This window comes from Brachypodium distachyon, chromosome 1 (genome assembly GCF_000005505.3).
Source record: "Brachypodium distachyon strain Bd21 chromosome 1, Brachypodium_distachyon_v3.0, whole genome shotgun sequence".
NCBI lineage: Eukaryota > Viridiplantae > Streptophyta > Magnoliopsida > Poales > Poaceae > Brachypodium > Brachypodium distachyon.
Window position 1 is genome coordinate 34,201,594 of NC_016131.3, and position 12,873 is coordinate 34,214,466.

General features: G+C 40.9%; 2 protein-coding genes across 2 annotated transcripts; one reads left to right on the forward strand and one right to left on the reverse strand.

Moving 5' to 3' along the window:
* The first annotated feature begins 2,965 nt into the window (after positions 1–2,965).
* On the forward strand, positions 2,966–7,392 carry LOC100846184 (tRNA A64-2'-O-ribosylphosphate transferase-like). The gene is given in 8 exon segments (XM_014900095.2): positions 2,966–3,336; positions 4,068–4,231; positions 4,688–4,918; positions 4,920–5,403; positions 5,510–5,613; positions 5,692–5,800; positions 6,445–6,504; positions 6,771–7,392. Coding segments are annotated over 8 exon segments (1,641 nt in total). The 5' UTR covers positions 2,966–3,017; the 3' UTR covers positions 6,941–7,392.
* A 2,360-nt stretch (positions 7,393–9,752) lies between these two features.
* LOC100846487 (40S ribosomal protein S24-1) lies at positions 9,753–12,038 on the reverse strand. The gene is made up of 4 exons (XM_003563715.3): positions 11,811–12,038; positions 11,552–11,722; positions 10,138–10,224; positions 9,753–10,029 (listed from the first exon to the last, which is right to left on the reverse strand). The coding sequence occupies exons 1-4, from the start codon at positions 11,934–11,936 to the stop codon at positions 10,000–10,002; spliced, it is 414 nt and encodes a 137-aa protein (XP_003563763.1). The 5' UTR covers positions 11,937–12,038; the 3' UTR covers positions 9,753–9,999.
* Positions 12,039–12,873: the final 835 nt, after the last annotated feature.

Here is a 12,873-nt window from a genome sequence, read left to right on the forward strand (position 1 = left end):
GCGCCCGTCTGGGAATAGGAAGGGGCGACCTGAGGAGGACAAAGCGGTTCCTTTTTCTTTCCTTTTCCCATCGGACGGCAGAAAAAATAAATTAATTTCCATGCATTAGGAAGGAAAAAGTCTAAAATACCCAGCTGAATCAATGGTCAAATTTAATTGGTACTCCACCTTTCTATATAGAGTACCGGGGTATTGTAAAAAAGCTCTTATTAACAGTCTTGTAAGGTGCCAAAACAAGACAACGTGAAAGTGAAATGTTTTGATATGTCATGTCTGTCTTGATTCGCAGCAGATTGGTCATTAAGCCAATTTTGCACTTGAATATATAAATTCAAGTCGTGAGATGCTTTATTCCTACTCCAAACGAAAATATAGAAGCTCTCCTACTATATATTAGAAAGTCCTAAGATTCTTGGCACATTATATTTTGAGATAGATGACCACATTTTGCATGTGTACGCCTGGTCCTTTATAGATTAGGAGTAACCAAAAAAGCAAGTATGCTAAAATATTTTAACTTAAAACTAGTGTTAGTGTAAACATCACCACATTCGTGTAAACGGTAAGCAGAAAGATCTGAACCTTAATTACTGGAATTATACCCCCAAAGTTTTCATTCAAACCATTGAGTTGACCAAGATATACAGCAAGCATAAAAGTAAGTAACTCCGTTGTTTCATCTCAACTTTTCGAGAGAACAGGCAGCAGATTGCTTAAACATTCCATTATGTTTCCTTTTCTTTTCTGAAAACGCATATCATCCCATTTGATAGAAGAAAAAGTTGTAATAAGCTTAATTAAGCACCCCATCTCTTTGAAATTATTAAATGTATACACTCCAAGATTTCACACTACGTAGTACTCCCTCCGTTCCATAATTCTAGTCGAAATATTACATATATCTAGACACATTTTAGGAATAGATACATCCATTTTTTTGCAAATCTAAGACAAGAATTATGAAACGAAGAGAAGAGAGTACACACCAACCGCAAGATTTTGTAAATCTGGTCTCTTTGGTTTCGCCGCCCTTTATTAGTACTCCTTAGTCATTTCATAAGTTCTCTTTGGAGGGTCCACACGGCAACAAGGACAAACGATTTTGACATCTAACACATTGGTCAACAAATGCACTTTTCAAAGTAAGTCAATATACGCATATTAGTTGCAAGAAAATGCAGCACAAGCCAAACACCAATTGAAACAAGGTCATATCTGCTACCAAATCTGTTCCTAAATGTAAGATGTCCTAACTTTGTTTTAAGTCAAACTTTTTAAAGTTTGACCAAGTTTAAAGAAATACGTTCTAATCTTTACGATATCAAAATAAGTATACCAGGAAGATATATATCATGAATGATTTAATAATACTAATTTAGAGTTATACATGCCACCCCTTCCGGTCCAACTTAACTGTCACAGGTTTAGGCAAAGTATGGTGTCGAAAGCTGCTTCGGCCTGAAAACATGTGATTATACATCTGCTCGTGTGCAAACTGGTCGTCTTCAACAGATTGTTAACTAGCAAAATGAAGGTAGGCAATTAAGGGTGGTGCCGAGGAGCACGTGCTCTCGGGTCCACACAAAAAATTCGAAATGTCATATTTGAATGTAAATGTGTGTACCTTTGTCATTTTTTTACATGGCATAAAAATAGTTTTTTCATAAAAATTGCAAAAATGCGACCGAAATGTGTTCGTATTTGTGTTCAGAAAATTCAGAAGTTGTTGACACTTTAAAATGCCTTTCCTTTTTCTTTTTACTGTCCATCTCAATCGGGAACCAAAACTCCGCGTCCGAGAACTTAATCCCTGAACTTAGTTGTTCCCCTAAAAAACCCGAGAGTCGAACAAGCAAGGCAGCACTCAACAAGCCGCACCTGCTATGGCTGCACAAATATAATAAGCTGATTTGACTGACAATTTCCATAATGTCTCCAATGTGACTTTTGTTCAGAAGTAGCCTTCCAATCAGATGGATGCCACAAAAATCGGATGAAAAATACAATTTATACTACAACGACGCGAAACCCCATTCTGTAATCGTACGGGACGCTCCAAGTTCGTGAAACAGACTGCCTGCCTGAGTGGAGTGACAAGCTGACAGTTTCATTGACAGCGAGTTTAAGACTCGGCTACTGTCCTTTTTCTGCTGGAAGTTTGCTGCAGCAAGAACAAGATGTTAACACCTGACATCGATAGAATGCGCAATGCTGACCAAGAGAGTGACGAGTAGTTTGCCAGCGCCTGATTTATAAGGGTGCATCCCAATCATATACAGGGATAGAAAGGCCGGAGCTTGGAACAGCCAAGCACAGTCCGGTTGCAAGCGCATGCTTTCTGATTTGCTGTATGTGCTGCCACCCACTTAAACTTAACATGAATAACATAAAAATAGAGAAAACCCTGCTAAGCTCTCTGATTTGCCGGAGGATCGGCGCGATGCTTGCCCTTTGGTTCTGCTGCATCTTCCCCGACGATATCATCTACAACGAATCTGACACAATCTGTCTCTAGGATGATCTGGGCACCAACATTAACCGTGCTTATAAAGGTTTTCGGTCTTGTTTTTCTTATAAACTGGATCAATTTGTTCTTCTGGATGAAACGCAAGAACATACAGGGACGGGGTGAGAGGTCTGTTTGAAAAAAAAAACACATGGGTAGTACTTTCTCTGATTTATATTATTTGACGCAGTTTTTTTCTAGATATGTCATGTTTTTGTAGGTACATGTGTATACAAATCTGCGACAAGTAATAAGTAGTAGCCATTTAAAAAGAAAAGTGATATCACTTCGGAGACATCCGATAAAAGAAAAGCTGGTAAGGCCTAACCGAGCTAGCTGGGCCAGATGTAACAAAGCCCAGCCCAGCCCAGATGGAACGCTGAAATTTCGATTCGAGATCCGTACGGTATGCTGACAAAATCTGTAGTAGTGATATAAAGTCCGACCGGTACGTGCTGTCAAAAAAAAAAAGTCCGACCGGTACTGTCCTAGCCGCCAGTCGGTAAATCCCATGGCAGCGGCGGCGGCGGAGGCGGAGCCCGCGGCCGAAGAGGCGACGCTCAGCATCTACAAGGCGGCTCGGCGAATCAAGCGGCGGGGGAGCACCCTGTACAACGCGCTGCGGAGCGTGGCGGAGGACGCGGCGTTCGTGGCCGAGATCGCGGCGCTGTGGCCGGCGCTGCCGCTGGTCGCTAACCTCCGCTGTGGCCTCTGGTACACGCACCCCCGCTCCCTTGCCGCTACCTGCTACTTTAAGTCCACAGATGGCCACGCCGGTAACTGGTCCTTCTCCACCGCCCGCCTCAATCTCCACCTTGCTCTGCTCGCAGGTAAACATGCCTCTTGCTCCCTCTGTTCCTTGCACCGCCTGTAGCTCCTGTCCGGCACGGGCCACAGGCTGGTAACGATTTGTTAATTACTTTCCTCCTATCTATATTATTTGTCGGAGCTTTGTCTAAATACGCATATATTAGTATTAAAATTGCTGCACGGATTGAAGATGTTCTCTTCTAACTTGATTGATTTGTAATTTGGGGCCATTCTGAACTAAGCTATGCTAAAAGTTTGTGTTCGGTATCCAGAAATAGGATTAGGGTCTACAGTTGCAAATCGCTAGAGGTTAAGATGCTGAAGAATCAGCTTAGGGCATCTCCAACAATCTGTTTGTTAAATTGTGAGAAAATTTGTCCATGTCATCTATCAACAATGTATCATGCAACTACTCCAATGGAGTGTATGTAAGTTACCCAATAGGAGGTGAGAGAACATAAACATTACTCTCACTCTACATTGGAGAATATAAATATCTCCACCTTGCTCTCTCACCTCGTTTGTTATTTGCCACATCATCAAAACATCCTCCCGTAGAAAATTTACCAACAATCATCTTACAACTATTGGAGGTTCCCTACAAGACATCAAACAGAACAAGCAAACAAAAAGTAAGCAAGACGCACAGCTTGACCGTCGAGGCCCTCATTCATCCACCAAAGCAATCGAATACCTTTTGAGGATTAGCATAAGTTGACGTTAATTTGTTTTGTTGGTGTTGTTCGAGCAGGGGAAAGAGGAGGGTGCATAATAGTTGATTCAACAAGGAAAGGGAAAAGATTTCCTGATAGCATGTCAAAGACCATACCCATTTGGTGCTCTGTCCTGAACCGAGCTATTCAGAGGCATCGGCTGCGGGCTAGCAACCAAGGTAGCAGAACGAATTCTGAAATGGTTGGTATATTGATTGCTGGAGTTCTGGAAATACCTTTATGTCCTGCTAATTTCAATTGTATGCATTATCCTTTATGTTAAGTCTTCCCTTTGCTATTCTTGAAGTTTGTACAGTAAATCACAAGTTACAAAGTGCCTGTTTTGGTAGTATCCTTATACTCCGTATATTATATTAATTTAAAGTCTGGGAGCATGTCATTGCTCGAGAAAGCTACACTGGCAAAGAATAACATAGCTAATGTCAAGATTTAAAACGCCATTCACTTTATTATTACCAAATACCAACATTACTATTTTGGATGATAAGTGGCAGCCCCTTCTATAGGTTGGGTTACAATATATCTTCCTCTTCTAGTAGTTGATCCTTCATTTTTTTTCTGTTGCTCATTGCTCTTTATAAGAGTAATAATTCTGTGTTCACTTGTTCTCATAATATTTTCTGATTTTGTCTGTTAGTCAGCGGCTGCACCAAACGGGCATGGTGAAAAGAATTCTGGTTCATCAAACTGGGATAGCTCGGTGCATCTTCCTGTGTGGGTTTTAGATACCGAGAAAAATGCTATAGAGGGGCGTATTGAAGAATGGACGGACAGATTCGAATCGTGTGGTGCAGACATTCATTCTCTTGCATTAGGTTTGCACAAACCACTACGTCCGCTGTGGGTTTCACAAAATACACGTATATGGTTTAAATGAAGTTCCAGAGCATGAGTTATGGGAATTCACCCCCGTCATATTAGTTTCAGCATCTGCATCTTGTGCAGTAGCTACACAAAGGATGTCTTCGGAGTTCAGTTGGCACTATATTCCTGGTGCAGGAGATGATGAAGAGAGCTGGGCACGTGGTCTAACTCCTGCGTTATTCTGGAAGCATTCATACGATCTACTTGATGGTGGACCAGATCTTTGTAATCAGTTAGTTTCTGATATTGTTGAAAAGGATAGGGTTTATCGTTCACAGAGAGGTGAGCATTCGCCCCAAATTACTGTTAACCATCTAAAGTGTTTGGGTGATGATGGTCCTTACTTTTACGACGAACATACAATCATTACGAAGCCTATGAACTTGGACCCTTCTACTATCACTCCAATAGATACACCATGTTCCAATAATAGTCATCTAGTCTTCTGGATTGGGACATCAAACCTTGCAGTATCATCTACTATCCAAGGTATACTGATTAGCTGGACACTATCTTTTTTGCAATGCTGTTACTTTAGAAAATAAAGGAGTTCACACAGGACTTGATGATTTTTTTTGTATATCCCTTTATGTAGTTGCAGATGACTTGGCTGATGTTGACTGCATACTGAACTGTGACAGCACATCAAGATTACCTTCGAGTTCATCAGAAAATTCTTACCTTGAGATAGCTATCGTGGTATGTACTATCTTTTATACCCCCTTGTGTTATCTCTTCATGTAAGCATTACCAACTTTAATACTTCAATTCTGGCAGGGTTCCAAGAACGACCGGTTTTCTTTGTTGAAAAATCTTCCAAAAGCAATTAATTTTGCACAGAGAAATCTCATAGCAAGAAGAAAAATACTACTATGCTGTCAAACTGGTAAGTTAAAAAAAGTTCACGTGCTCAAGAAAAGCTTGTATTCATTTTCCTTGCATCGCGGAAAATAATACCATTATCGAACAAATTTTTTGTTATGAAATAACCGCTTATAGAACAGTTTTAAAAATGCCTGCATCGAAACTTGTATAAGAACAACACCGTTTTGGTTGTGGCATTGTCAATGGGGTGCTCAAGAAAAGCTTGTATTCATTTTCCTTGCATCGTGGAAAATAATACCATTACCGAACAAATTTTTTGTTATGAAATAACCGCTTATAAAACTATGTTTTAAAAATGCCTGCATCTAAACTTGTATAAGAAAAACACCGTTTTGGTTGTGACACTGTCAATGGCATAGCAGAGGATACTGCAGTAAATGGTGGCATGCTACTATGCCCGTGTCGGTGGCCACACCACGGATGGTCATCCGGCACAAATGAATAAACTATAGACGCCCATGCATGGCGTGGCGAGTTCATGCCACATCACCAAGAATAGTGTGGCATGCACATGTCATTTTTGGGAGGTTAGGGTGGGAGTTATATTTTTAAAATATTTGTTAGAAAAGGGTTGTTTACTAAAAGTTTTTTGTATGTCTTTTTTTTGTCCTGTTTACTTAGCTCTCTTCTTACTTTCCCTTTCAGGAGAAGATATAAGCATTTGTGTCGCCTTGGCAATAATTACACGATTATTCAATGACAGTGGTAAGCATAATCATGAATATAATGATAATTATATTTATTTCTAGTTTTAAAAGGGAATCTAGTCTTGTATTACGTATTCATTTTATAAACCATGGTGGCATGATATAGTAATTCTTTTATACGTATTCATTTTATAAACCATGGAAAAGCATAGTGATGTCTACCAAATTTTCATGAAGACTAGTTAGGTGCTATGTCAAACTATCTATATTTGAATATGTTAGAGTCTATTTTTCATGCATTAATGGTTCCTTATTTATCTCAAGGATGCTTTGACGATGGCGATTATTTTGTGAAAAGAGACATCACAAAGTTGGAGATGCGGAAGAGGCTAGTATTCATTTGCAAATATGCTATCAATGCGCGCCCATCTAGGGGAAACTTGAGACAGGTCTATGGTTTCCTTTGCAATGAAAAGGCACAGCTATGTTGTTAGCTTTGTGGTCACAATGTGGTAAAAAAAGAAGAAGCTTTGTGGTCATAAGCTATTGCTTTTACATCCCCTAGCAAAATGCATTTGTGAGGTATCTATATTCTGATCAGCTGCCACGCAGATATCGAGCATCAGTACGTTTGGTCTTCTCAGTTGATTCTACTGTATTCTCGTATCATCAGTGATCTGCTAGCCTATGTAGAATTAATGGTCCCAAGTTAGCTTTGGAATTGCTCAAACGGTACGGAGATGATCACATACTGACCTGCACATATCTTCAGGAAAATGAAGACCAATTTTGTAGTTTTGATGGCAAATACAAGCCGAAACTGCCTGTTTGTTGAACTGATTTTTATACTTGTCAGGAATTTACAAAAAGCATATCTCTTTGAGAATTCAAATTGATTGAATATTTCAGATATCGTGATGAAATATGGGAGGACAATTTTATTTTAGTTTGGCATTCATCATTTTCATTAGCCCTTTGGGATTTTAATTAGCAGAGCAACCTTTGGCAATTGGTATAGACCTTCAATGTTTTTTTTTCATTGCATTATTAAGATAGTATCCTAGAGAGAACAAAAAGGAAACTCGGCCTAATGAAAACCATAAAAAAAACTCATATACAAAATTCACAAGATGCATCTCTTTCTTAGTTGCAGCTTGTGATTGTCACGCTTGACAACAGGTACTGCGCCGGTTGTTTCATACTCCTCCGATTCATAAGGACAACAGGTACTGTCCCGGTACTCCTCCGATTCATAACTCCGATTCATAAGAAGTGTCAAATTTTGTACTAATTTAATACAAAGTTGTAGTAAACCTGAGATAATTATTATGATTAGAGTACCATAATTACCATTGTGACCAAAATAGTATGTCTATGTACGGAGTAAATAGGTACAGGTACAATTACAATCTGCAAGGATACTAATCGACGTCCCATCTGACTACATTGCGACATAGGAGAATCAAATTTTGGTATTAGAATGGTAAATCGTATAAATTGTTTTTTTAATCATATAAATTGTTTTTTTAACCCTCGTACAAATTGCTTGTATGGAAGGAAACCTTTTAGGTTAATAAACGAAGGCCCAGAAGGGCACTTATTGTTTGGAAATGTTTTTTTAGGTTGAATTTGGCACAGTTTGAAGGAGTAGTAGTGTAGTACATTGTACTCCCTCCGATCCATAAAAAGTGTCGTCCATTTTGTACTAATTTTGTACTAAGTGAGCGACACACATTTTATGGATCGGAGGGAGTAATACTCACCGTTACCAACATGAGTAATCTGTGATACATTATCTTCGGTAAAAAAAACTAAAGTCATGAATACATTGTTGTAGATGATTAATTTTTTTTATGGGACGGCTAAAACATGTTCTCATGTAACATGGGAATCAACGGCTTATAAAAATCTTCCTTCCTAAAATAATAGGAGGATTTTAGGATACGATACAATATATCAAAATACATGATAGTCATGATTTGATCAATGAAGATTTATAGGAATACGGAAAGTTAACAAAGAACATGAAGGTTTTTTTTTTTTAGGAAAAAACTGTAGGGAAAACCCACATTTGTGGGTGGAATCATGCACACACAATGTTTCACGGAACATAAAAGGTTTCCATGCCATATTGCCATGGTACACTATGCTGAATCAAAAACAAACTCTTACACTAAATTGCTCACGTACCTTGTAAAACAAGAAAAATAGACCCTAAGCATTCCGCGTCCGGTAGCTTTAGGAACCCAAGATCTATTATGAATAACTCGAATCATCTGGTACACTGACAGTAAACGCATCCTCTTCTATTACCTGTTTACCTCGTGCCCTCAAGCTCTTCTATTGCAACTAGTGAGGCATGGCCGGCCTCCTTAATCCAACGTTGCATGGCCGGCCTCCCCCTCACTTCCACATTGTGTGTCTTAATCAAAATAGAAAACCACCAGATTTAAGATAAGAAAGGAATCACAAAATCCCCCTCACTTCCACATTGTGTGTCTTGTTCAAAATAGAAAAGCACCAGATTTAAGATAAGGAATCACAAAATCCTGCTCTTGCATCTTGCCAATGATTTTCACATCGTAATACCAAGAAAAAACCACGATGGCAGCCTCATGCCATCGTCTGCTTGTCCTCGGACACGATTCATCTTTTTGGTTTCCTGTGAGCTCATTGGCTGTGATGAGGGAGGCAAAGAGAGAAGCGATGTGGTGATGAGAAGTGGGGGAGAAAGATAATGAAGACAGGCGAGAATAGATCAATCAAATACAGAACTCAAAGCTTGGATCAACCCAGTCGTGAAATTGTTAGCATGGTAGGTGGACCACGCCAAAGGTACAAGAAGGTTTACCATATGCACGGCTTACACATGAAATTGGTACAGCCCAGTCATGCGTTGACTAGGACTTAGATTTTGTTAAAGAGTATTCTATCAATCGAGTCACAATCTGTCCTTCCATCGATACGTAACAGTACATTTAGACAAAGGCGATAAGGAGAAACGGTGTACAAACTTCATCAGACGTAAAAGCACCAATATACCTACACTCTTAAATATACGAACTTGGCGATTTGCTCTGAGCTAACTTGCTTTTGCTCGGTTAAAAAATCCTAATCCCATCACGCACCAGGGTTATACGAGGGGCCACATTTTAATCTGCCACGGTCATTTGGTAAATCGAGTACACAAGCATAACTGACATCACCGGGGAACCCACATAGGGCAAGTAAACATTCATAGACCTTGACAAGTTCAGATGTCAATGACTATGTATCCTCAAGCAGGAACCTTCCACTTTGGAGTACTCAATGGCAGAACCGAATCACAAATCACAAAACGGAGAAGACAAGAAAAGAGCAGTACAGCAAGTATATCTCATCGTCTGACAAAGTTCCAAAAACTGAGCACACGGTACTACAAATGCCTCGACATAACAGATGATGACATGAATTCAGTCTTTTCTAGTTATAATTAATAAGCATTCAGCAGCATTGCACCAAAGATACGGTCCTAAACAAACGAAAGGTTGATAGAGAGCAGATGAAGATGTTCTTATTTCTTCTTGGCATCTCCAGCCTTGGTCTGGAAAACACAGGACAGAAAACAGATTCAGTCAACATGCGGGACTAAGAAAGCATTTCGCAGTGCAATGGGTAACATAAATTTGAGAAATGCTGTGTCAAAACTGACCTTCTTGACACCACGGATCTTCTTTGTCCTGTTCTTCCTTTCCTTGATCTGCTTGCGTGACTTTTCTACCTTAGTTGCAAGACCATTCTGAAAAGAATACAATATATTAGTAACTCCAAACATTTGAAAGCACGAGCAGCCAGCCTATAATAACATACAATGTCATGTTGCCCCTTATATGGAAAGATGCATGTTGCATGTATCATGAAAGAGTAAAAAGAGGGAATTTGGCACTACACTTCAGTCTGAAGGAAGAATAAATTTTTCATCAATTAAAACAAACCAGTAAATTTTTCATCTATAAACGAGTGGGCAAATTATTTAGTAAATAACCATTGCATCTTTGGGATGGGTGCTTTTCTCAGAACCTATAGCGTAGCGATTTTAGCAATCTCCACAGACAACAAGCACAACATTCAAGAATAAGAAATATGGCTAATTACAAGGTGCACCAAAATTGCAATTGTTGTACTTCACTATCATGATGCCATGGCAATAATGCCAGCGACCGTAATCTAAATCTCCAAAAATATATATTACATATCTTAAATGAAAGACACACACTTACTCAAAATTTTGAGAACATATTTGCATAGAACTCTCAAATGCATAATCCAGCTTACGTAACAATATCAAAAGTTGATATTGATATTTATTTAGCAACTTCTCATATGCACAGTCCAGCTTATATAAAAAATAGAATTGAGGTCATACAAACTCCAAAACAATACAGGAATTAGTGGGATCAGATATCAATACGAGTTACAAGATTTTCAAACAGTGGGCACGCAACACGATAACAGATGTGCATCATCTGAACCATACTAGCATACGAAATGTTATCCACAGGACACTTTGGGATAAACACAATTACAGTTCATGTTACTTAGAGCAACGACAACCATCCAACTAGCTCAGCAGCAGCATGGTGGTGACAAGAAAAAGGCATGTACCATGTCAAACCTTTTGTTAAGCAACTAATGTACTATGTATATCATCAGCAAATGTGCTATTGACATGTATTTATTGGTACTTATAAAATGATACGGCCACTTGCACTTTGCAACGCGAAAAATAAAACCTTAGGCCAAAAAACATAAGGCACGGTTTGGTTCAAGGTATTAGGTGGGTTGAGATCCATGGCTTGCAGTGTTAGGTTAACCTGATAAATTAATTTAACACTGCAAAACCAAAGTTAAATATCAAAGAAACGTAGAATATGGATGCTAACCTACATAATCTAGCCAGACAATAACTCTAACCAAAGGACTAAGATGCTACACTAGATCAATTACGCGTTACTCCATGAAGATCCCTGAGTGATCACAGAGGAAACAATTCGAGCGCGCATGCATAAGACAACGCAGCACAACAGCTCAATATGAAGACTCAACGGGTGCGAAACGAAACATACCCTAACGAGACGGTACTTGGGCTCGAACTTCTTGGCGGCTTCGAGGTTGTCGTAGATGAGGCCGAACCCGGAGGACTTGCCGCCTCCGAAGTGGGTGCGGAACTTGAACACGAAGATGCAGTTGGGGTCCTTCACCTCGTATACCTTGGACAGTCTGTCCTTCAGCTCGGCCTGCGCACCAACAGATACAACCTTTAGGATCCGCCATGAAATGCAATACCGGGAAGGAACGAGAGAGGAAGGGGACGAGATCTCGCACCTTGGAGACGTTGGCACGGCCCGGGTGGATGACCTCGAGCACGAACTGCTTGCGGGAGAGGAGGCGGTTGGTCATGAACTTGCGGGTGCGGAGGGTGACCGCCGATGTGGCCTTCGAGTCCGCCATGGCTGACTGCGACCTCGCTTCGCGGAAGGCTGCCTGCGGAGGAGGTGGCGGCGGCGGCGGCGCGAGAGGAAGAGAAGCGAAGGCTAGAAGAAAGAAGAGCGGTGCGTGAGCACGTATATATGTTGGGAAACCCTAGCGAGTCACTCGTTCCGTGAGTGGGCCGAGTTGGACCATTGGCAGCCCAGATTAGTTTTACGTGCGTGCTGGGCCTTTAGTAGATGATTGGTTTTGGAAGACTTTTTATAAAGGCCCAGTTAATTCCTACAAACACAAGAACGCACAAATAGGTAAGTAATTCCTACAGGAAACGCTATCCCGGGATCACTGCGTGAGATACTCGTCCGTGGGCCTGCCCAGCAACTGCGGTACCCCACGGAAACGATAAACCTAGCCATGATGGCTTTTCGAAAAAAGAAAACTGAAATAGAAGTTCATCTGAAGGAAAGCACTGGGTCCTACTGTGGACACGTGGGTCGCAACGACCGTTGCCCCGCAAGGCGAGCTACCCGGACAGGATTAGCCCGGGAAGTTCCCCCGGTAGGGCCGAGACGAGTTACTCAGCCCCCGCGACCAGGGCTCTTCCTCGCAAGCTCCCACCTGGCCGCACAGGTGAGGAAAGTGAAGCACAGTGAAGGCAGTACATTAAATGCTCTGGCAAGGCTAGAGCGGTGGGTCTAGCCCGCCCCCGCAAGGCTACGGCGGTGAGCCTAGCCCACGTTTTACTTTCTGTAAATATTAGGTTACCGTCTGCATGAAGGACAGCGTGGCTTGGCTTGGTCCAAGCCACTTTTTCTGCTTACTCAATACCCAAGTAGCAGGCGTGTCTGCCTGTAGTCGTGGCACCTATGGTATCCCCTTGGCGATAAAAGGAGAAGCAATGTCACTTGTAGAGGGGTTCCGAATCATTAGACACTTAGCAGTCCAAGTAGCATACCTC

Coding starts and splice junctions, on each gene's coding strand:
- LOC100846487 (XM_003563715.3), bottom strand. CDS start 11,936: ATGGCGGACTCGAAGGCCACATCGGCGGTCACCCTCCGCACCCGCAAG. Junction 11,723..11,810: donor GCCGTGCCAACGTCTCCAAG/GTGCGAGATCTC, acceptor GTTGGTGCGCAG/GCCGAGCTGAAGGACAGACT. Junction 10,030..10,137: donor AGATCCGTGGTGTCAAGAAG/GTCAGTTTTGAC, acceptor TGTGTTTTCCAG/ACCAAGGCTGGAGATGCCAA.